The sequence below is a fragment of the Caloenas nicobarica genome, chromosome 1 (genome assembly GCF_036013445.1).
Source record: "Caloenas nicobarica isolate bCalNic1 chromosome 1, bCalNic1.hap1, whole genome shotgun sequence".
Taxonomy (NCBI): Eukaryota; Metazoa; Chordata; class Aves; order Columbiformes; family Columbidae; genus Caloenas; species Caloenas nicobarica.
In genome coordinates, this window is record NC_088245.1 from 142385666 (window position 1) to 142410117 (window position 24452).

General features: G+C 38.6%; 1 protein-coding gene across 2 annotated transcripts; it reads left to right on the top strand.

Annotated features, from left to right (window-relative positions):
• Positions 1-232: 232 nt before the first annotated feature.
• On the top strand, positions 233-23429 carry ATG3 (autophagy related 3). 2 transcript variants are annotated; one of them, XM_065639563.1, is made up of 12 exons: positions 233-374; positions 3412-3453; positions 6716-6765; positions 7986-8056; positions 9778-9885; positions 11171-11220; positions 13347-13428; positions 13943-13977; positions 14764-14919; positions 15567-15694; positions 21380-21448; positions 23146-23429. In XM_065639563.1, the coding sequence occupies exons 1-12, from the start codon at positions 303-305 to the stop codon at positions 23225-23227; spliced, it is 945 nt and encodes a 314-aa protein (XP_065495635.1). In that variant the 5' UTR covers positions 233-302; the 3' UTR covers positions 23228-23429. The 2 variants fall into 2 exon arrangements, with proteins under 2 accessions (XP_065495635.1, XP_065495641.1); XM_065639569.1 differs by lacking the exon at positions 3412-3453.
• Positions 23430-24452: the final 1023 nt, after the last annotated feature.

A 24452-nucleotide genomic window follows, 5' to 3' on the forward strand; every position in this document is an offset into this window, starting at 1 on the left:
CACGCGTACTCCAGGGAGCGGGGCGGCTGCGGCGCAGGCGAGCGTCGAGCCGCCGCCGTCCCACGTCCTCCCCCGCGCAGGCGCACCGCCGCTGGGTCGGGCGTGACGCATGGTTGAGCGCCGGTCGCTCGTCACGTGTGCGCGACATGGAGCGTGGGTGGGGGCGGGAACCGCTCCGGGAAGGGCGGGGCTTCACGTGACCGGCGGGGGGGGGCGGTGCTGGCGGGGCCGCCGCGGAGATCGCTGGCCGAGGGGTGGGGGAGGGGGTGGCTGTCCTCCTCGCGGGTCCCGCCGGCAGCGCCATGCAGAACGTCATCAACACGGTGAAGGGGAAGGCCCTGGAGGTGGCCGAGTACCTCACCCCCGTGCTCAAGGTGCCGGTCGGCGCGGGAGCCTGGCGGGGGGCGGGGTGAGGGGAGGCGCGCGCTCCCGGAGGTGCTGGTGTCGTTGGGGGGGGGTGGAGGGGACGCGTCCCCCCGTCTTACGGCGGGGTGGCCGCGGAGCCGGGAGCTGCCGGGGTCGCGGGTAGCAGCCCCGGCCTCCCCTCCGTGGTGTCAGCCTCAGGGCGGCCGCTACCCGCCCGCTGGTGGCTCCTTATGGCGGCTCCTGCCTTCGCGGGCCTTTCCCTGCTGCACTGGCGGGTCGTGCGGGGCGTCTGCCCGGCCTGGGGGTCGCTCCATCTCCCCGGCAGCCGCCCGGCGGCCGCGGCCTCTCTTGTTCTTCGGTCCCGCAGAGCTCTGTGTCGTTGCGGTGGCTTTATGCAACCCGCGGAGAGTCTCCGAGGGCGCGGTGCTCCCTCACGCCTGCCCCCAGCAGGTGCGCTGTCAGGGGGACGCTCTGCTGGGGCAGCCTTGGGCGGCAAAGCCTTCGGCGTTCATCCTGCACCGGGGACGCTGAGCTGGAGCTCACATCCCATTACGGGTGGGAGTATTCACCTGGAAGGTACAGGCCTTTGAAGGCTGGGTGTTGCCGGCCCTACTGCTCGAGGAACAATCTATTTGTTGCCGGTTTATGTTCAAGAGGCTAAACTTCGATTGCTTGTGTCACTAGGGATGGAAATTCAAAGATGCTCATATACTGATACTTAAGCATGGTTTTAGGAATGTGTTGCAATTATTATTTTGGGTAAGAGTGTAACTTCTTCAGCTGGCATAGAAGAAAACTAGTCACATCTCCATTACATGAGCAGGTATAAAGTCATGTAGCATAGCTTCTTTCTGTGTTGGCATTACTACATTGGTACAAGTCTCTATGTGCTAAAGTGACTGCAAATACTAGCAACGAACTGGTTGTTAAGGGTGCGTTGTAACAGTCTGATTGTAAAGACGGGCAGCACATCTGTTACTGCTTATTTAGGTAGAAACATAAGTGTTTTTCTGCAGTTTTTAAGCTACATTCCATCTTCTGCCTGCTATTTACAAATACTTTTGGATGTAAAACTCAACTTTGTATGTGAATGCTTAGCTTGTCAGCAGTTCTTTCACTATTGATTTTCGTGCTTTTCCATGTTTTTGAAAAAATTACTTTTACTGTAATTGTTTATGATGGCAACCTCTCTGCCTGTGGCTTTATGGTGTGACCTTGTATATGCCTTGTACTCTGCAGCTTAGATCTTAAGGCAGAAGACTGATACTCAATTATTAATTGAATTTGTTCCTCTGTGGCATATAGTGTGCCTGGATAGTGAACCTCAAATTGCCTACCTGTAGAGAATTTGCTGTAGAGAAGTTGCTATGTGGAAAGGTGAAGTGACTTGTTTACTGTGGTACATTTACTGTTGCACAGCTGGTGTAACAGAGGAGGAATTCTTGTGCATAAGTGTACTATTGAGAGGAGGCAGGAGTAGAACCTCCAACACATTGGGGGTAATAATACATATTACGAGCATGTGTGCCTTTTACAACGGGTTAAAATAAATACTCCAACTTAGAAACTTTAGAAAGAAACTAGACCTGTCTTTCTCACTACCTTACATACCACAGAATGTACAGAGATGAAAAAGCAAACTGTTTATCCTCAGGGAAGAGAGGATGGATATTTTCCATATTTTACTTATGTAATTCCAGAAACACAAGTTTGCTCTTGTTGCCTGCTGCTTATAGTTCATTTTGAGGTTAAATAGTAAGTTGTTTCCACTGTAGTGTTGCATAACATGTTATTGAGAATTCTCGGTTTTACAGCAATCCAAATTTCTAAATAAGGGTTGTCTGAGTTTCTTCAGTTTCTTTTAACTGCATATAGTGATGTTATGGTGTTTGTACAACCTCTGTTTTGCTTATCTTAATCTTGTTCTTGAATGTCTTTTTAGAAATGAGGGAGAAAGGAAGTAATCAGTATTGTATGAAACGGGTGTGCTGATTTTACATAGCACAGGTGATAGCATGCATCAGAGTGAAGCATCAAGAATAAGTTAGCAGTGGCTGGTTTTCTTCAGTGATTTCTTAATGATTCAATAGTGCGAAGTTGTAGCTAAAAGTGAGGTACTTTTCAGTTGCTGTTTTTAGTCTCAATTAAAAAAATAATGAAAATTTTAAGGCCAGAGGTTGTTCAGCAATTGATGATGCAAAAACTTGAGAAGTAAGCTATGCCATGGTTGAAATTTTATTCTTCAAAAGTCATTCTTAGCACTAATGCCAGGGAACAGTAGGTTTCCTTGGTGCTTAAGACTTTTCTGAAGAAAACAAAACAGAAGTCTGAAACAAAATATACTTACTCTAGATTTGAAATGCTAAAAATGTTTTAAACTTCATAAATGTCATCTTTAATGCAATAGTACTTTGTTTTTCCATGCTAAACTAAATCATGTTGCTGCTTGCCATGTTCTTTCCTCCATTAAAAAAAAAGTGACAATATGCAAAACTCAAAACTGTTTCCATAGGGTACATAATGAAGGCGCATAAATGGGTACAAAAAATTAGTAACTAATTCTTTGTTCATAACTTTTCCTACCACAGGGAAAAGTTGGTTTGGTCATTTATTTCATGACCTTTCTTAGCTGCAAAGTCTCATATTGATGCATTCCAGTGCTGTTCAGTGCCTAGAAAAGTCTCAAAGTACTGACTGTTAGAATCGCTGATTCCAACTGGTTTTATATCTCTTACTGGCAACTGTATTCTTGAGTGCTGGAGATCTTTTCCTAACTGGCTGTAGCAAAAAAATACTTTGTATATGTGATCTTTTTTTTCATAATCTCCCACATTCTGCAACAAGTAATTTTGTTGGGCCTTACGTCATAGGATGTGGAAGTAAGCTGCCTATCAGCCCTGGCAGAGGTTGCCTCTGGATTGACAGTTCTCTGTGGACAGAGCTAGTTCCAAGACAGAAGTAGAGCAGATATTTGTCTTTACCAGTAAAGTGAGGTACTTTGATTTGTCAGCAGAGCTCAAAATTTTTAAATTTTCTTTATTGCAGGAGTCTAAGTTTAAAGAAACTGGAGTAATTACACCTGAAGAAGTAAGTATTTAGAAACTTTATAATTACTTCCAAAATATACTTTAAATTTTATTCAAAAGGACCATGTTAATCTCAAACAGCTCATGTCTTTGACAACTAATTATTGCTTCTTGAAACAGTTTCCTCAAAGTGGAAGTTCTAAATGGCATTTTTACTCTCCAGATGAAGTAGATCAACAGAATTCCTCTTGAGGTGACACTTCATTTCCGAATGTGGGAAGCTTTTTCCTGTATTATGTTGTGAAAAACTTGTAAGAAAGCTTGTGCTGGGTCAACAGCTCAATTCATCATGGTTGTTCAGGACAAAAACAGGAATATATTGACTTCAGAGGTGTTTCCCATAGGCAACTCAAAGGGGAACTTGTAGGCTAGGAACAGTCTCTGCTTACCTCACTTTTGGTTCCTTCCAGGGCTCTGGCTAAATCATTACAAATGCTTGTCCACACCAAGTATCCAATGATTATTATTTTTTCACCCTTCCTCTCTATAGGCTGCTTCAGGCTGGTTGTGTTTTGGATTACTGCCAAGCAGCTGTAGTTTTTTAGGGAGTCTGCTCTGACGAGAAACAAACAGGATTTTTTTCTAGAATATTAAAAACACTGATTGTGCAGTGCTATTTTGACTCCTCTTCTGCTTTTTCTCATATTAAAATGCTACTATTCTGAAAATACATTATCTTTACAGAAGTATAAGAAAATGATGTTAACTGTTAGGTAGAATGAAAGAAAAATGAGACAGAATGCACAAATGTGAAGATGAGATGAAAAAAAAAAAAAGGGACAAATAGTGACTGATGCAGGTAGATAATGTGGACAGAAGTATTTTTCCTAACATTGGTGCTTTGCATTTTTCTGCTGCATTGGATGGCGAGTATGCACTCGTGCTTTCTATGATCCAGAAAAGTACTGCTTAGAAAAACAGGCTTAGCAACAGTGCGTTGTGTTGTTCTGATAACCGTACATATGTGTGTATATAAATGTTTATATATTGCATAGTAATATATTTATAATCTATATTATACATAAAACAAATATAACAGACAAATTTTCCACTAATGCATAATCCCTTCTTGATGTATGGGAGGAAACTTTGCTGTAGTACTGAAAAAAAAGGTACTTTCTATAGAAGGTTGTAAGAACCATGCTGTGTTGCACTAAACACTTTACAGCATTTAAACACCAGTTAGAATGCAGATAGTATGTATCCTCTGTATAAAGTTAGATGCCGATAGGATTAATAGATTGGATCCTTCAAAGCAGTAGTCAAAAGGGAAACTTATACAGCAAGATTCATTTTTTGTTAAATTTAGATGAGCCTATAGCATGGATCTGCCAATTGTCCCTTTGATAGTGTTTTTTCTTCCCTGATGATTTTGGTCTTTATATAGTAATCATTGCTAAAGAAGAATCAAAAGTCATCTGTAATGATCTAGGATGTTGTCTTTGAATGAGTTTGGATTTCTTGGGTAGAGAATCTCAATTCAACTGTGTTTGAGTCTGAGATGCTGACTGTTTTATAGACTTGGTGGGATCCCTGTGGCTTGCCTCTGAAGATGGATCAATTAGCGATAAGGCTAAGGATGACTCGTTAATCAAACTCAACAGCTACTCTATCTTTTCATATATCTGTACTTGATTTAATTGCAACAAATTTTTGCCTGTCACGGGTTCTTACTTGTTAATACCTCAGAAAGATAACACCTGGTTTAATTTTATATGTAAGTACAGGCAAATCTTTAAAATCTTCCTTTCCAGGAATAGAAATAAGATGGTGTCCTAAAATTGATCTCTTGCCACTTTTGCAATATTGATTCAGGGATGAGATGGTATTAGTGCTTGAGAAATAGAAACTGAAACCAGCTAAATTAATTATACTGCCTAAACTGAAGAAAATGCAACTGAAATTTCAACACTTGAAATTTTTTTCATCTTTAATAATGTATTTTAACATTGGTGCTACAAAGAGTGTTCCAGTTCCTTAAACAAAGAATTTTAAATCATTCTGGAGTTTCATGTATTATTATTATGTAAAGGCTAATGAGTTTAAAAATTTCCATGTGTGTTGAGAGGGATTGCTGTTTTCTTTAAAGTGAAGATTTCACTTTTGCTAGGGACTTTTGTTGGAAAAATGGGTGAAAGAAAGCACTTTTGCAGAGATTAAATCTGTTAGTCTGTGTGCAGTGCATGTTGTGGTGTTTACCACTAGGCTGATATGGCTCGTTGTGGAGGACACAGTGAGAAAATGGGTGACATGCTGCAAGCATATTGTGTCATGCTCCAACAACTTCTGGTCAACTAGGAAGTATCTTGTTACAAACTGGCATTTTAAGACAAGAATGCAATTGGAGCAGTAGATGTGCACCTCATTTTCAAAAGTAACTGGTGCGAAGACCACACAAATCACTTTTCTTAAATGCAGGCTTGCCTTCCTCAATTTATGTGTACAGAAAGTAAGCCCAGGGGGTTAGATTTTGCTGGGTGAATTTTGAGTTCGTACACAAGTCTAGCATGACTATGATTTGATGTAGTGATGTGATTTTTATAAAAGCCTGATACTCTGATACTAAGAACAAGTGAAGTTTTTAAAAAGCTATTTCTTCAGAACAAAGTGCATTAAAAAACTTATGTATAACTAAGTACTTGATTATCCATACCTAGTTAACATCAGAGGTAGAACTGTCATAGTGATGGTCATTACTTAAACTGCAGTTCTGTCACTGGTTCAATGAATTTATGACAGTCTCACTTTTCTTCTTGCTTCAAAATTGTTCCGAAAACCAAAAGAGGTTTGGTGGGGTGTTTATTTGTGGGGTATTTTGGTTGTGTGTTTTGTTGTTTATGGGGTTTTTTTGTTGTTGTTTTGTTGGTTTTTTACATTAAGCTCTTCATTGTCTTTATAAAACTTTGAAGAGTGGCAAATAGAAACAGTTTCTTTATCACAAAGTAAACAATGTTACTGGGTCTCGGAAACTTATTTGCGTGTTACAAGACTGATAGGTAATACCTGAGCTTTTCAAACTATCTGAATTTGCTGTTGTGCTCAGTATGCATTTTTTTCAGGTGAAGTCAACTTAGTCTTTTAGTTTTCACAGTTAGCTGAGAAATGGAGTTAAAAGAAACAGTAAACTGATAGAAACAGTTACTAGTTAAATAGTTAATCTATCAAAGGAATGTACAACTGAAATATTAATATTGAGAAAAATTGTGAATTGTTTTCTTACGCTTTGTTTAACAGAACTTTATTTTTTTTTCCTGCCTTAACAGTTTGTTGCGGCTGGAGATCACCTAGTTCACCACTGTCCTACTTGGCAATGGTATGTAAAATGAAAAGAATTATAGAAAGCTAGCACTCCTTTCTATGCTTTGATGTGTTTTGTTTCCATTGGATGCAACTGTAGAGTTGTCTCACTTCAGAATAGTACATGGATTCTTGCAATAGACCTTGTGCTGTTTTTGTGATGAATCTGTCTTTATATTGAGCAGAACTTATTTATTGCTCTGTGTAGCAGTAGTTGAGATGAAGATTTGTTTTGGGATTATTGTGTTTTGTTTTCCTGAGGCTGTAGAGGAAATAAGCTGGTGCATACTGTGCTTTCAGTGCTTAGCTGCAGTAACAGTATGTCTCCCTGAGCTTGTCTTAGTATTGGTGATTGAAAAAGCAGAGGCCGTGTCCAACTGGAATTGCTAAGAACTAGTTGTAATTGGTGTATTTTAGACAAGTATTTGTTAATTACATTTGTTCAAGTTTTGGCCCACATCAGATCACTTTGTGCAGTGCTTGCCCTTGGAAATTCCTTATCTTTCATGTACAATAAGGTGCTTCCTCTTGTGTTACTGGTGTCTTGCATTATAAAACTAACCAGTCAGTTCCTAGATGGACAGTTTCTGTGCAGTTGGTATCATCAAGGTTCTTTGGCTCTCTACTGGGCTGTGTAAAGCTGAAGGAGGAATTATACTGTTTCAGTCATTGTGTCTTGCCTTTTCACTGTCTCCTTCAGAGAAGACATGATGTTGAGTCTGGCCTATGTGCCAGCAGTTTAGACAGACTATTTAGAATGTTAGATTCTTCAAACCAAAAACCTCTGAAGGTGAAAGCAAATGCTTGAGTAGTGTGAGCTTGGTAAATATTACTTGAGCTCTGGTGACTATGGGCAGTTTTTGTATTTGTAGAGGCCTATTTCTTGGGTTTTTTTCTGAAGTTGCTTTCTACAAACGTTTGGAACGGTTGTTGCCAATCCTAGGAGTTTCACGTAGCGTAGATTGTTCTGTCAACCCATCTTTGCTTGGCCATCTCAAAGTGAAAGTCATTTTTGAAGCAGAAAATAGCTCCGTAGTTTAAGGGTGGCTAAACTTTTTAACCTCATACCTATATCAAAGTCGTCTTATAGTCAAAAGTAAAGGCATAGCAAACAGGTTCTGAGAATAGGTGAAGAAGAGTATATAAAATGTTTCTGATGTAAATTGGAAATAAAAGGGTTATTTTGTTTGCAGATCATCAAATTCTCAACCATATATGGTACACTTCATTTTACAGGGCTTCAGGAGAAGAACTAAAAGTCAAGGCTTATCTACCAACAGACAAACAGTTTTTGGTAACTAAAAATGGTAAGGCTAAAGTTTAAATCTAAGTTTTTGAAGGATTGATAGCATGATTGACTGTGCTGTCAACTCTACTGATTGTCTGTATTGTCAGGGGAAGCAAGTATCTTGTGATTTGGGTGCTTTGGCTTCGCAATATTAAATTTTTTTTCTGTATATCTGAAATCTTTTCCTTAGACCAGTTGTTAGTAGGGCTTTATACAAGTAATGCAGCTTGCCATTGCTGAAGGAGAAATGAAGCTTAGATGTTATATACCTCCTTTTCTGACTGTCCTTTATCCTGTCCTTTAGCTCATATTCAATGTCTAAATGGTAAATATGTTTATTTTCCTCTTTCTTTTGGAAAATTTGGGCTATTGAAGTGTTCTTGAAACGTCTTTTATAGTGACACTGATACTTCTAGTTCAGATATGTAACTAATGTAATTATCCCTTTCAATAACTCTAAAATAGAATTTTAAATCAAATTTTGATCAGGTTCACAGTTGTGTATATATAATACTTGTGGTGACTACCTTAATGGATAAGAAAGCTAACATCTTGACACAACCATGGGGAAATCATTTTCTCAAAAGATATACCTTCAGTACTAAAAACAGCGTGAGGAGATTTTTAGTGGCACTGGGTTGTATTTTATGCCTTGATTTCACTTGCTGTTTTTTGAAGACTTGCTGTGTACTATCATGGAGAAATGCTTATGGTAGTGTTGGAAGGGCTTTCCTAAGATGGCCTTGATGGCTGGATGGCCAAGTGATCTACTTTGTTTCTCTTTTCCCCCCACTTCCAGGGTCCCACATTGCTCTGATTCTTCTAGATCACATTTCAAAATATGTTTCCTGCTGATGGTGACACACTGCCCTACCGCCTAAGTAAAATTTTGGGCCATAGGTGAGGCCGGGAGCCATCCTACAGGCCTCATTTTGGAAGTCTTTGGAGGACTTCTCTTCACATCCTTCTTCTCCCTTTCTGAAAGGTCTAAGAGCAATTTACAAATGCCGCACTTCATGCAGCGGTTGTTTTCTCCACATTGGCAGAAAAAGGAGCATTTTTTACATAGTCCTTGTTTATAATATTGGAAAATATCCATTCTGCATTAATCAGATCTGCATTCTTTCTTTGACTATTTTCTGAAAATCTTATATAAATCCATACTTGAATGGCTCTACAATGCATATGACTGAAGGTATTCTAAATAACACATTAATTCTAACCTCTTCTAAGCTTCTAGATGTTAATTTATAATTAAACATACTTAATATATCACATAAATACCTGATGTAAACTTTTAGCAGAATTTTAAAGGCAAGTCAGTTCAGTAAACTGCTGCTAATCCAGGCAAAATTGTACTTAGACTAAAAGTTGTTTAGCAATGTGAAGAAAAGGAATAAGTTGTCTCTAGTTGTTAGCAAATAGGCAGTCTCAGGAGACATGAGAAGTCAATTCTTTTCTAATTCTGAAGAGTTTGGATGAGTGTGCTCTAAAGGGTAACAGAGAATGAATTTTTAAGGCCACTGCAAATCTTATACTATACATAAAATATCTGGTACAGCAGATCAACATATGTTTTTAAGGTCATGCTTTTGCGTTTGAAACATAGCTTTAGGATTCCTTAAATCAGGATATATAAGAGACTACCACGTTTCAGAAGGCCTTGTAGGATAACTTTTTGCTCCAATCTAGTTTTGGATAGGAATGGCTGCATTAATTCTGCTTTGCAATTTTTTACAGTGCCGTGCTACAAAAGGTGTAAGCAGATGGAGTACTCAGATGAGCAGGAAGCAATTATAGAAGAAGATGATGGTGATGGGGGATGGGTAGACACTTTTCACAATGCAGGTATTCCAAGTCTTGCTTCAGACTTTGTGTTTGGTAAACTGAGAGATTTTCAGTTTCCACTCTTAGCAAGTAAAATCTTTCTTATGTAGTATCTAATCTGGAAGAAATAGGTTATGTTACCAGCTACCCACTTGATTGGTGTATGACTGCTCAGGTGTTTAACTGAATGCTTGTATATTCCTGAAACAGGCTACTTTTTAGAGGTGCCAATAATAAATTATTTCAGTATTTTCTTAAAGTTCTAGGAAGTTATTGAAAAAAATGAGCTGTGTAGTGGCTCGTTCCTTAATAAGATCTTCTGAAAAGTATGCCGATTTAAATCGTTTTGTTTGAAGAATATGCAAATATTTCTTTTTTAGTAAGACTGCATGTGAAACACGTTGAGATCTTTACCTTAATGATGACCTCAACTGACTTAGTTATTTGGGTGTCTCCATTCTATTCAATTGTTGGATTGAGCTAAAAGAGGGAATCATTAGAAAATATTTATTATTTTAGTATCTGAGGTCACTGGGAGAAAGGGAGGCCACTAAAAAGAAATGAAATGTTAAATACGGGGGAGTGTGGGACATGATCCTTTTTTACAGTAAGTCCTTAGATAAGCTCGTGTTTATAGAGAAGTCTAAAAATTACTGCTGACATGGATCTATCTTACTAGCCTTCCTAGATCAGCCTCTTATAAATCCTTTTGTTCTTTTCTGAGAATTGGCAATTTTATTAGCTTTATTAGTTTTATTCTGTTTCTTTGTGTTCTATCACGAGTAAATGAAGTTCTGTCTTTCCAAGAGTTGATACTATTGTGATTTTTGCGGTGGTTTTTACTGCCATTTCCTCTCAGTTAAAAGCATTGAGTCTTCTGCTTTGTTTTTGCTTTGTCATGAACACCTTGCTTTCAAGGTGCTCAGAAATATTCATAAATGCATGCCTTGCTCGTGAAGCTGAGTTCCATTATTGTGACATGAGTGCCTATCCTGATCTCATTTTATGCAAAAACTCCTTAAAATAAAAACCCTAATTACTTTGCAGTGTTCCATCAACAAAATTTATATGATGTGCAAGAGCTGTGCTGTTGTGCTCCATGTTACTGGTATGGCTTGTTTATATATGTCCAGCACCAAGCATGCTACCGATACCAAATAAACAACCGTTCAAATATCAAAATTGTTGTATGACGTAACTTGGAAAGATCGTATACTGCTTTCTGAGGTCTCCGCAACCTCTTTCTGTAGTATTCTGCAACAAAGAAACAAGCTTCCTTAATGCAAATTTCTTGTTCAATTAACAGGTATAGTGGGAGCAACAGAAGCAGTTAAGGAGATCACACTAGACAGTAAGGTACTTGTTTCTAAATTGTCCTCTTTATTACAGGACCTAAAGGTAAGAGAAGTCTTACCTGCAGCAATCCAGTACTTCCTGTGAAAAAATAAAATATACTTTGTCACTGGTTGTGTTGCAGATATACACTGACTTTCAGTGCCCATGATATTAGTCGAAGCATGTACATCTCCTTATTTACTATGTGTTTACTGAGACAGTGTTATTTTTGGAATGTCTTTAGCCAGTGTGCTTTTGTGCCAGGCCTCTACAAACTGAAAATTAAATTCTGTTTACAGTGATGCTGCACCCTTGTGTCTCAAGAAACTAATGTTTAGAAATACAGTGTAAATAAATTTTTATATGGAAAAATAATGTAGGGGTGTGAAGTATTTTTTCGTAATCTGTAACTGCTGCAAGCAGAATTTTAACACATTTGGTCCTGTTTGACAGGCTTGCACCCTCAAGTTTAGAAGTTCTAAAACTGTTTAAATGTAGATGTCGTATAAAGTCATCAGTTTCTGCACATGTTTCCAAAAAGTCACTCTGCAGCAGGAGCCAGATCTGAAGCTTAAGTCCTTAGGAAACTGAGAACAGTTTTAAGTACTTGAAAAGGAAATATGTTAGGTAACATGATTAAGAAATGTGGAGAAAGCTACAGAGACACAAAATGGTTTTAAATATGGACAGACTTTTAAATGGTTTTAAACTAAAGGAGAGGAGATTCAGGCTGGATATGAGGAAGGAATTTTTTACAGTGAGGGTGGTGAAACACTGGCACAGGTTGCCCAGAGAGGTGGTAGATGCCCCATCCCTGAAACATTCAAGGCCAGGCTGGACGGGGCTCTGAGCAACCTGATCTAGTTGAAGATGTCCCTGCTCATTGCAGCAGATTGGACTAGATGAGCTTTGAGGGTCCCTTCCAACCTAAACTATTCTATGGTTGGTTGCTAAAGTGGAGTCCTCCTGTGCGCTATGAGACTTTGTTGAACCCTGCAAGGACAAAACTTTGGATTTTAAAAATGAGGGGCAAAGAGAATGGGCTGACGCATGCTACTGCACAATTGTAAACAGCTCGAAGTGCTATTGATATGATGAACTGTGAAGCGCCTGTATTTCAAGTGCTGAACATAGTAAAAAATAACTGCTTTTTCACAAGTCAGTAACATAATGGTGGAAGAAACACTAAGGAATATTTAAAGGTGATCACTGTTGCTATGAAACACAATACTTGTGGAATTGTATTGTGATTTATAACTGCTGTTGTGTGCTATGAATTTGATTTCACTTCTAATATATTGTATGTAGAACAACTTGCTTGTTGTACAGTACGTCATTTCTTGGGCCACACATCCAATCCAGAATGACAACTCTTTTTTCCACTAATGTTCTGTTTGACAAAGCACTTCACAACTTGGTTTTTTACTGTTTTGTGGTTTACAATGAGGAAACCAGCCACCTGATGCTTACAACTATAGCAGCTTCTAATTCTAATCATTATTTGGAGTGTTCTCCATAAAGTCTTTATAAAACCTGCAGAAATTGAGAGCTTTCCCTTCTGAATTTTTTCTGGGGTTGTCCGTTGGGTTCAAATGCCATGCATAGGCCCACAATGCCCAAAAGAAGAAACCGTTGGCTGAGGGCTTGTGCTGTATGCATTTCTGTTGGACTGTGCTTCCTCGGACAGTATGTCAAAATGTGATGCATTTTTGGGGGTCTCTCTTGTGTTTTAAAAACAATTATGGAACCGTTGCACAGTTGACTGTGGGCTAGGTAATACAAAATCTTATCTTACATGTTTAATCATAGCTGGTTTGTCATTGCCTTTCATTTGAGATAGGTGGGTTTTTTGAAAATAAATTTTGACTGTTTAACACTGTGTTTATTCTCCTTTGCTTAGGAATTAAATCACTCTAGATTACAAAGTCCAAGAAGAAGTTTTTAGTGGATTTATAACATCATACTAGGGTTCTGAAACTAAGTTGGGTTAACAAGCAAATAGTTCAGTATAGTCCTTAATGCTGCAGAAATTATTTTTCTTGTTTTCTGTATGTGTTGACTAGACTTATAGCTTAAATTTGCTGGGGCTGCTAGGCTGTGTAGATGCAGCAGTCTTTAAAACATTTTTTTCAATTTAACTTCTAAAGGATAATATAAAAATACCAGAATGTTCAGCATCTTGTGAAGATGATGATGATGAAGATGAAGGAGAAGCTGCAGACATGGAAGGTATTTCCTTAAATTGGGTGCGATGTGCTTTATTTCAGGCCTTTAAAGCATTATGCTGTAAGAAAACACTGCTCTTCCTTTTCATGGAATGCATGCTGAAAAATTCATCAGGCATATGATTCTTATCTTTTGTATGGTCTTAGTGTTACGTGTTTACTCTAACTTGTGTGCTGAAACCTGTGCGAATGTTAATGGCTAGGAAATTAATTTGAGTAGCAGAACAGATCCAAGCGAGCAAAAATTAGGGATTTAGGCACAGCTTCCTTCCTGCTTCATACCTACATTTAAACTCAATCTGTCAATTTAAAATGACTTCAGGATTGCTTATCATGTACTTATGATAGTCTTGCTCAAACTTGTATTAAAAAAGGTATAGTCTGGTTTGGGGATTTGGAAGTCTACCTGAATAAAACATCTTTGGACACATAGATTTGTTTTAATGGAGTTGTTTGTGAATGAGAATATGATGACTAGCTACAAGCTGAACACAGAATTTTATGGGTCTTCTTTTCAGAGTATGAAGAAAGTGGGCTATTGGAGACAGATGATGTGAGTGAACAGTTCTGTCTTGTCTGTTACAATGCTTATCACCAACATGAACACAAGCAAAGTAAAAATAATGATAACAAATAGATGACACAACAAGCTTGTTAGGCGCAGTGGGATTACTGAGCCTGGTTTCCTATGGATTTCTTTCCTGCCAATCTACTGCAATAACCTTAACTCTTAGATCCTCAAAGATTTTGATGACAGTAATTTTGCTTTGTTTGCGGGTCCTTTTTTGTCTGTTTACAGACAGTGCTGTATTCACAAGGGGTAACAAGTGCAGTGGTTGTTTTTGAGGCTTACATGTAGAAGATGGGTGGCTTTATAGGTTCAATAGATTGGTGCACCGGGCTTTTCATGAGAGAAAACAGAGGGCATCATTATTTGTGGTACTCTGCTATGGTCTTCATGAACCTGCATAAACTGGGACCTCTGCTTTCTGAACGTCATTGGAATTGTCTGTAGCATTCAAAAGTTATTGGTGAAAGAAGGGAAGGGGATGTGACAATGTAGTTGCATGCTTCCTTAGGAAGTTGGAACTTTTTTGAATAATAAAACAAACAGACAAAAAAAACCAACACATAAAGCACCCCAAAAGTAAAACCAAAAGTCACTTGGTGGGAGAGAAACTAATACTCCTAATTTAAAGATAAAATCCAAAAGCCTATGTTTTTGTAATGCTTACTTAAGAACATTAATTTCAGTTTTACAGCTTTATATAATTTCTTAGGATGGGAAAAGAGGAAAGCCAAACAAGACAATACTAATGTCATTTTTACCTTGAACCAGGCAACGCTTGATACAAGACAAATTGTAGAAGCTAACAAAGCTAAAGTTGATGTGGGAGGAGAAGATGCTATTCTACAGACTAGGACTTATGACCTCTACATCACTTATGACAAATACTACCAAACTCCAAGGCTCTGGTTATTTGGATATGATGAGGTACAGCTATGTTGGGTTTTGTCCCACTTCTGTGAAATTAGACTCAGTGTGTCAAATAGCAAGGCTATTTTGTTGCTTATTCATAGTAGAAGTTTAAACAAAAATAGTGAGAAAACCATTATACAGTCAGGGATGCAGACAGGATTTATGGTACTTGCAGGAAGCAGGAACAATTTCACAGTAAATTGTACTTGGTCACTGAGCACATTTGGAAGGAAGGAAATCATGCTCTGTCATTTGAGTTTCTATTAGCTCTATAGAGTTAATAATAACCCCAGTAAACTCAGTCAGGTAAGCAGATATGTGTTTTCATGATCTTCAGAGGGAGAGGATTAGATAAATCCCTTTTCCCTGTAATGACCATGTTTCTTGAGTTAAAGTTGATTAGGGCTTATGGCTTAAATACCTAGATGGGAACCTAAATGTTTCTCAGATATATTGACTTTACCATTCACCTGGTATATTAAAACCAAAAACACCATATGGATTTTAATGCACTCAGTTCTTTCAGTGTACCTTCAGAACTGTTGTATATTAGATGCTTATAATTTGTGGTGCTTCATCTGTTAATGATGTTAGAATTGCTGAGAAGGAGCAAAAGATTCTTTGTTAGTAATGCTTTTGTTGTTTTCCTTTTTCCCATATAGCAACGGCAGCCTTTAACAGTAGAGCATATGTATGAAGATATTAGTCAAGATCATGTCAAGAAAACAGTGACCATTGAAAACCATCCTCATCTTCCCCCACCTCCCATGTGCTCAGTTCATCCATGCAGGTAAGTCTTTGTTTCTGGTCTGATTCAGCATGCAAACACAAGGCATTTCACTGGTTAAGGGTTTGGTTCACATTTTCCAGGTGTATTTCCACGTTTGGCTGCCATAGTGGTCTGTTATCTTCCTTTCATACCACCTCAGAAGCTATCAGTGATTCTCTGGAGTCATTCCAGTGCTCACTGCTGCAAGTGTATTCTGCAGTTAGAGCTGTCTTCTCTCTGCTCGACTTGCTTTTTCTCCACTTCCCTACAGACTCCAGAAGATGGCAGACCACTAGAACTCTATAAACCAAAATTCTTCTATACTTGCATTTGCTGCTTTTTTGTGAGGGTGAAAGTAAAATGTATACTTTGTAAGCAGGAAAGGCTGGCTGAACATGAAATAACTCCTTATTTTGGAATAACTACCTTCTGTTCCCCCAGAAGTCTTTGAAATTTTACACTAAGAAATAGACGTCCTTTAATTGCCACACTGAAATGTTTGTTGAACATAAGTGCAGGTTGCGTTTTCCACGTTTCTTACCCAAGACATAGGGAGTCTGTAGTTTGACTAGCTGAACAGGTATTTTTTTTTCTAGGTCTTCAAAAGGTGCCTTTCATCTTAGATGTAGGCCCCAACATCCTTTTAGGTTTCTTGGTGATACAGAGCCAATATCTTAAACAGTGTAACTCCTCAGCTTCTTGATAGTATTAAATTCTAAGAGAAATGAGTTTGAACTTTTGCTTCATTCTAAAAAAAGAGACGCTCTTTGTAATATTGCATATGGTTAAAAAAAAGTCCAGATTGCCCCTTTAAGTCTTGTAATTTCTTTTGACTTAAACACTTCAGGGATCCATGTCACTAGCTGAGGTGTCAAATACTCAGCTTGCTGTTGACAAGCTTGTGGTAGTTTTTGCAGACTCAAAACATTCTTGTTTCTGGTTTAGGAATTGTTTGATTATAAGATTAGTCTTGGGACCCTTCAGATTTAGAAGAGGCAGCTGAGAGAGACAGTGGGAAGTTATGATTTCAGTGACCTTCATCATGATTGGCACAGAAGGTGAAGTAATAGGTGTTTGGTTTTTTCTAATCATAAAACTGGTGGCATTGAACGCTACTCACTGCTGGCGTGTTCAAAGGCAGAAAAAGGATTAAACTCTGCACACAGTGCCTACCTAAACTAAACATTTATTTAAGCCATATGATGTTAATGAAAGAAACATTTGTCAAAACTTGTTGAAAGTGAAGTTATCAGAATGCTCCAGAATTAGAAAGTCCCTGGGTTGCACACTGCTGGAAACTAGTAGTACTTTGGGGGAAGCATTACTAGGTGCTTGCTCTGGTCTCTCTTCTTGAGCACATGCTATAAGATAATAAGCAGGACAAGGTAGACCTTTGGTTTGATCCAATAAAATGTCCTTGTACCTTTTATGAACAGTCTTAATATGTCAGTCTGTTAGTGACTTTGACTGGCTTAATGTTAGCTGTCTGCAGGGTTTTGGATGAAAAAAATAGATGCAGCTTTTTGTGCAACTGGTGTTTTTGAAGGAGTGTCAGGTGGGATGACTGTTGGAAGGCTTAGCAGACTGACTAGGGAGATGGTTAATAGAAGAAAAGGAGGAAGAAAACCCTGAAGCCAAGCCTTAATTTAGTGATTGTTGGAACTCCTGCAAATTGACTGAGAAGAAGCTCCTGTTGATGGATGCAGGCTGGGAGGACACTCTCAGACAAAACAAAGATGACCAGATATTTGGGCATGACGACCCTTACTAACTAGGTAGAACTGTGCATTTTATACTGGGCTGTGACTGTGATGGAATCTGCTCAATTTTGCAAACACCTTTGCAGAGTAAGAACAAATTTAATGCTAATGTGTGAATTTGGGTTGAGAGTTTTCATGGATGAGAGCTCTGTGTACACGTCTTCACTTCTTCCTCTGAAGCCAGTGAAGCGCCAGTGCCTTTGTTATGTAATCCACATCTACACTCGAAGAAATGGTTTGCATCATGGAACTTCTTCCTATTAGTCTTTTGAGAGAGATTATTGATGTGACAGTGAGACAGGTTTGTTGGTAGTCTTAAATACGGAGGGAGCTGGCTAGTCCTTTTCAAAAAGCAATCTAGTTGACCAGCAACTGCTTAACATCAGGTTTGAAAAGGTTATCTTGAGACTATAAAAAAAGAGGCAAACAGCATATCTAAAATTGAGGTTTTAAGTATGTTCTTTTACTCTCCAAGGTGAGCGATTTTCTTAAATTGGTAAGGCTAACAGCTAACAAGGTCTGGGCTTCTGGCATGAAAAATAATAGCCAAAAATGTTTTGTTCTTAATTTAGCTAGGAAATACCAGTGTTTAGCTAGCTCTGTTGCTGTTGATTCCCTGCACATTACAGGAATTTTGTAATGCAGGGTATTTGGATGGTCCTAAACTTACTTGGCTGTTCCTTGTGACGCGTGTCTCCTTATGTCATGCGTCAGAGAAAGGAAAGAAAAGGCAGTCTGGTGCTGCTGTCAGCTGCTTGAGATTGCTTCTATTTTGAGTAGTTAGTTGAAACTGTTCATGCTGCAGCTCTGCTGTAAGTTGTATTTCTTGTCAGCATTTTTTTGATGCTGGGAGGAACATAGTCAACTTCCTCAATAATTTCGCAAACTGGTTTAATCACAATTCTCAGCTTTTTATGTGAGTGTTATGAAGGAGCTATCAAACTAGTTAATTACTAAACACATTTACAATTAGATCTGAATTACTTGCAGTAATTCCAAAGGCTTATCTTCACTATTTCAGAATAAATGGCAATAGGTTTCTGAACTCTTTTCTTCTTATGCACTGTAAATACCTGCAGGGAAGTGACTAGAGGCAACTGCAAGGATCAGGGAATTGTAGATATTAAGGTTAACTGACTGTTGTGGATTCTGAATGTTTCTCCTAATTATGATGTTTGTGGGTTTTTCCACACCCATCTCATTGTTTGTGAGCTGTTACAGACACTGAATCAAATTAATAGGTAGGTTTTTTTTCTTGAGAGTACACTGTCCTAGAAAGTCTTGCATTTTACCCTCTGTTATGGAAGCTTATAGTTTTCCACTACACTGAAAGCCACGTGGAAGGCCTTTTATCTCTATGAACTGCAAGGAGTAGGGAGAGGAATGAATCATTTCTGGTGTTGTTTGGGCTTTTTTCCCCATATGTCAGGAAGGCTTTTATTGTTTACTTTTACTGTCTGATGGTATGTATTTCCCTTCTAGCTAATACTCAGACAATGTTAGTTTGTCAGCTGTGCTGAATTCCAGTGTGAAGTTAATAACAAGTACTTTGACTGACAGCTTTGATCAATTGCAGAGCAGGAGAGGGGTTTTTCAGCTGGAAAGCCAGTGTTCGTGATGAGAGCATAAAGGGTCATCTAATCAATCTAAGAAAACAGCTTATTTCGACTCATTTTTAACCTCTAAATGTACGGTCTTAACTCTGTGTATCTCTATGTTTGATAGGAACAGCAGTATTTCTGACTTGGAATATGAATAATAATAATAACTAACTTATACTACTTGAACCACCTCAAGAGCTGGTTGATATACCAGAAAGTAAATTAGGTGATTTTAGTAGATATTTTAAATGTCTGATCTATTTGATAGCTCAAGTGATCTACGAACAGGTCTTGGAACAAGCATCAGTGAGCATGTAGTGTGTTCAATCATCTTGAGTTAAGAGTTATTTCTGGGGTACTTTTATTCAGAAGTTAAAAAAAAAAAAAAAAAAGAGAACATTTCTCCCGAGGTGACCTTATTTCTTTCCATTGTGGGATATGCGTACTTTATATTAATTCCTCAACATTTTCTTATAGGAGGAAAATGAAAACAGGAAAAACTTTTGAGAGTTTATAAAGCAACTGCAAAGCTTTTCATGAGTAACTGTATGACCAATAAGAGTGACTTACTGTGGCCATTATGGAATTCCAGATATCTAACTAGTCCTTAGAAAACAGAAAAGAACAAATGTCATTAAGATGTATGAAGCTGAACCAGTATCCTGTAAAAGACCTCTAATAGCTGTAGGGTGACCCGTGTTCTGTGCCAGTACAAAAAATAGTCCTCTGTTATGGACAAGACCAAAGCTTAAGTTTTGACAGTGGCCAGGTTCCTACAGAGAAGCAACTGGCCTTGGCACACGACGTGGCATGTGTTCCGCAGGGGCATCGTGAGGATCCAGAATTGGCATCAACTGTGAGAGTTAGCTGATTTGCAAAGACCAACAGCACAACAAATGACAAATGCTGACCTTTCGTAGTTCCTCAGACTTGCGTGTTCCTGTTTACAGCATGTGTTGGTAACTTTGCAACAGCTTCCTTCTGTTTGCAGTCGCTGGCAACATGATTAACTTCGGAGGTTACTACTAAATGCCAGTTACTGGTGAGCAATTTAGATTTGCATAATGGTATCAAAGCATGGTTAGAAAGTTATGAAAACTCTGATTACCACTCTTCCTTGTTCTCAGTAGGCACATAGGTTGCTTCAGGACAGGTATTTTAAACTACTGCTGTTCACTAGCTTGCAGCATCATATATGTGGATGTCCATAGCCCTATATGTCCTCACTGATAAAGATTGCATACAGAATCATGACTTTAAAAGTTGAAGTATAGATAAAAGTAAGATGAATTATACAGTGTGAGAGTTTGTGTTAAAAATTTATAAATAAACCATAAAATAACCATACCGTAGTTCTCCCCTCTGATTTAACGTGTTCTTCATCTCCTGGTTCATGGGGTATAAGAACTATCCTGAACACAAGTCCATTACTTCTGAATTGGAACTGGTTGTGAAAAGATTTGAAGTCTTCGTCATTGGAAATTTTCAAAACCAGACCAGACAAGGTCCTGAGCAATCTGTTCCAGTTTACTGCTCATTGAGCAAGGAGGGTTGGGCTAGGCAATGACCAGTCCCTTCCAATCTCAGCTATATTGTGATTAAATGTGATGTTCCCAGGATCAGCTTTGTACACAAATGTTTGTGTGGTTCATAGTAGGTCTGGAATGTCACCGATGGCTTAACGTCAAAAAACAGTGACCCAAGGAAATGTTTATCCTCTCCTGTAGTGCTTTATAAGAAGTCACAGGAGGAAAGAAGCTGCTATAGAACCCAGCCAAAGTCAGTCTCAGAGCAACAGTTCTGAATTTATGCAGGCTTGGTGTAGCCTGCCGTTCCTAGGAAGCTATGAATTGTTTAAGTTTTTGATTCATCTTAAGTTCTACAAATCCAAGAGTGCAGCAGAGGCGGCTAAAAAAAATTGCACCGATTTTTAGGCATCTTTTTCAGGGGTTATCTGGGAAGTCCTGGTGGCTCGTTGCTGGTACGGATTATTTTCTGGGGACTTACCTGGTGGCTTTTTTGGCATTTAGCAATAAAAAATTACACTACTGACAAGCAATATGTATCGACTCTCGTTATGGCACTCAGTCTACACTGTAGCATAGAACATCTTTCTTTTTCCCTTGTGAATGTAAGGACCTGTCAAATAATGTTACATTCATTCCTTAATATTAAATTTCAGTTATTGTTGGGATTTTTTTCCTTAGTAAACAAAGTTTCCTCTTGCTGTTTCTGAAGCTAACAGTCCAAAACTATTTAATTTGTACAAAACCTAATCTTATTGAGATGAAGAGGGAGTTACTTTTTCCTTAAAATATTTTCACTGTTTCTGGTCTGTTTTTCAGGCATGCAGAAGTGATGAAGAAAATAATAGAGACTGTTGCAGAAGGTGGGGGAGAACTTGGAGTTCACATGTATCCTTTTTCATTACTACATAGTACTCTTAGAGTTTTCTTGCAGTGTAAGGAGCTGTTACCTCAAGGTTCCTAAACTGGAGTGCAGTTGTGTGTGAAAGCAGTAAACAACTGTTTGTGGTAACACTTGCTAAAGTTTTGGGATGAGCTCCTTTGAGCAAACAAACTTAAATCAGTTACAAGGCTCGGGGGAGTGGGGAGGTGGCAGGAGCAACAAGGAATGTAGGTAGGATTGAAGGGACAGGCTTGAGCCATTGTTTGTAGGGATGTGAAGGAGGTAGCTGTGAGTATGAAACTGAAATTCTAGTCTAGGAGGATGAGGTTGGAGATTCATAGACTGGTCAGAGTATAATCACTCCTCTTGGTTCAGCAGTTTCTGTGTTAGATTTGGATCTGAGATTTATTTCTGAAAGATGTAGAGGTCTTGTTATTCTCTGCTCTGCATGTGAGCAACATCTTGGTAAAACATTCAGCTGACAAAAAAGCAATGAAAATTACTGAAACAGTTCTAAACATCAATATCAAATGCCTGACAATTAGAAGTTTCTTTTAGCGAGGTGACTGATCTTAGTTATGCTTTGTAGTAATTGATACTATGCTTTCTGACTGAAGTAACCTCCTTGTTAGAAACAAGTGTGTCCTTTCAAAAATAGTGTTCTGAGTGCTTTTGCTGCCATAAGGCAAGCAAGGGGGTATTACCAGGCATTTATAGGTCCTGAATGAGTAAAATTTTTGTTCACCGTATGAGTTGGGACTTGTTCCATTTGTGCAGCAAGCATATGAAACTAAAGTGGGCAGTAACTTTTCTGACAAGGTAGTTCAACTCTTCTATTTCTCAATAGTTAGAAATAGTGTATTTTCAAGATTTTGATTACTTTTTTCACTATTGCTAAACAAATTGAGGGATTTTTAGCAGGCAATTTATTCCCTCATTATTATGTAGTTTGTGGTTGTCAAGAAATGGTCCATGAGACTGACATACCAAAATAGTAGGTTTTACTTATGTGCGGTACTTAATTGTCAGTTGAAAGTAGTGATTTATTTTAATTTTTCCACTTGCTGTCTGCCTCAGTCCCAGGTGGACAGACACTTCAGTTTATAATTATCCAATATGCTCTAGACTGCAGATTCAGGTCCAATGTGCATTTGAAGGTGATATACACAGGGAGACAAGGAAGGTCTCCTCTCCAATGGCAGACTTCTCAGTTTAGCAAAGCTAATCTCTCCACTTTCCCTCATCAACAGGAAGGAGCTCTTTCAAAGAATGGTTCAAAACGGGAACTTATTTCTTTTTCTGAGCCACTGAAACACTGAGGGAGGAACCTGCTTTCCCTGCAACTACAGGAAGGTAGCTAGGGGTTAGCCTTGCTAGGTGCAATTCACCTTGGCATTTGTTAATAACAAATATTAAGTATGTAAGTGCGATTGTAATGTTTGTGTGGTGTTTGTAAGATTTATTGAAAGTAACTCCTGGTTCCCTGTTTTAACTTAATACGGCAAGGTCTGTAGGTTTGGGGAAGCATCAGATGTCCTTACCGGAGTTCTGCTGTATGAATTTCCCAGTATCTAACTGTATCATTACAAGGTGTTATTTTCCTATTAGCAAGAAATACTGTTGAGCAGACCACTGAATGTGCCTTCTGCTTTGTTTTACTGGATTTCTAGCTATTGTGCACTTTCCTTAACAAGAAACTCAGGTACCTTCTTATTTTCTTGAAATTTGTACAGGCTGTCATTCCAACGATAGAATATGACTACACAAGGCACTTTACGATGTAACTAAAATAAGAGATGTCCTCCTCTAATTGTCAAGTCTTTTTTTAAATAACCCATCCATGTGACTTATACAACATTATACACAATTTCTGTAACTAACCTTTTATGAAGTTGATGCTTTAAAATAAAATGTTCCATTGCCAGCCTTTTTAATAAAAATCTTTATGTGTAATATAAATAAATCACTTTCATTCCTATACAGACACTGCACTAAGAGGTGGGATTTTTTTCCTCTATAATTCATTCAATTTTCTTTCAACAGAAGACTTTTTTTTGTCTATTGGAAGCTAAAATCTACTTTTCCTCGTAGAAGCCTAATGCGTTTGGCTTCATTGCTGATTCCTGAACATGTGATGATTTCCCCCCATTTAAATTCACTTCAGAGTTTTGTGGTTTGTGTTTTTTCCTCCTAGTTATGAATGGTTGTTTCCTCTAGCTGGAAGGGAATTTTGAAAATGAAAGAAAATAGGTGATCATCAAGTTAGGAAAGTTTGACTACATCTTAAGGTAAAATAGCTGCAACTAACCAGTCTCTGAAAGGTGATTTAGATTTACACTTGAGCAAGGCTAGTGTTTTGAGATGGAAATTTTGGGGAGAAAAGGAGGCATATTAGTATGTAGTCCTTGTAATAATAACAATCTTATTGGCAAAATTACAGCTTGGGGTAAAGGGAGAGGATTGCTATGGTTGAGCAAGGTTCAATCGTGATTACTTGTCTGCCTCAGCTACACTAACTGGTAGTCTAACAGCATGGTTTCCTTTTTGAGGTAGATATACATGGAGTCGTTTATGAATTCAAATATTGCAGATGCATCCAGACTTTAGCAGCCACATTCTGCCCTGCAAAATGTTTTTCGTTAATGAAAATGGGAGGAAAGGACCATCATATGTGTGTGTGTGTATTTATATTTATTATGTACACTTAAACTCTGTTTAGCTTTCAGGACAGCATCTTTGTCACCCAAACGTCCAACTTCCATTCTGCAAGGTAATCTGAAGTTGAGTGTCTGCAACTGACTGAATTTACTCTTGGGTAGGATGGTTGGTCCCTGTCCTGGCACAACTAGTCCCTAGCTTGGCTGTCCTCTGTCCCATGTTGTTACTTCCATGAGAGTCTGTAATCAAGTTCTGTGTACTGTGCTTAAATTGGTTTTCCTCTTTTGATGTCTATCTTCGCTTCCTTTTTCTTGGACAGTATCTTAAGCAATGTCTCTAAGTGAAGAGTAA

Excerpts from the sequence above, each read along its gene's own strand:
- ATG3 (XM_065639563.1), top strand. The coding sequence starts at position 303 with ATGCAGAACGTCATCAACACGGTGAAGGGGAAGGCCCTGGAGGTGGCC. Across the intron at positions 13,978-14,763 it reads GGCTATTGGAGACAGATGAT|GCAACGCTTGATACAAGACA; the intron begins GTGAGTGAACAG and ends ACCTTGAACCAG. Across the intron at positions 15,695-21,379 it reads TGCTCAGTTCATCCATGCAG|GCATGCAGAAGTGATGAAGA; the intron begins GTAAGTCTTTGT and ends TCTGTTTTTCAG.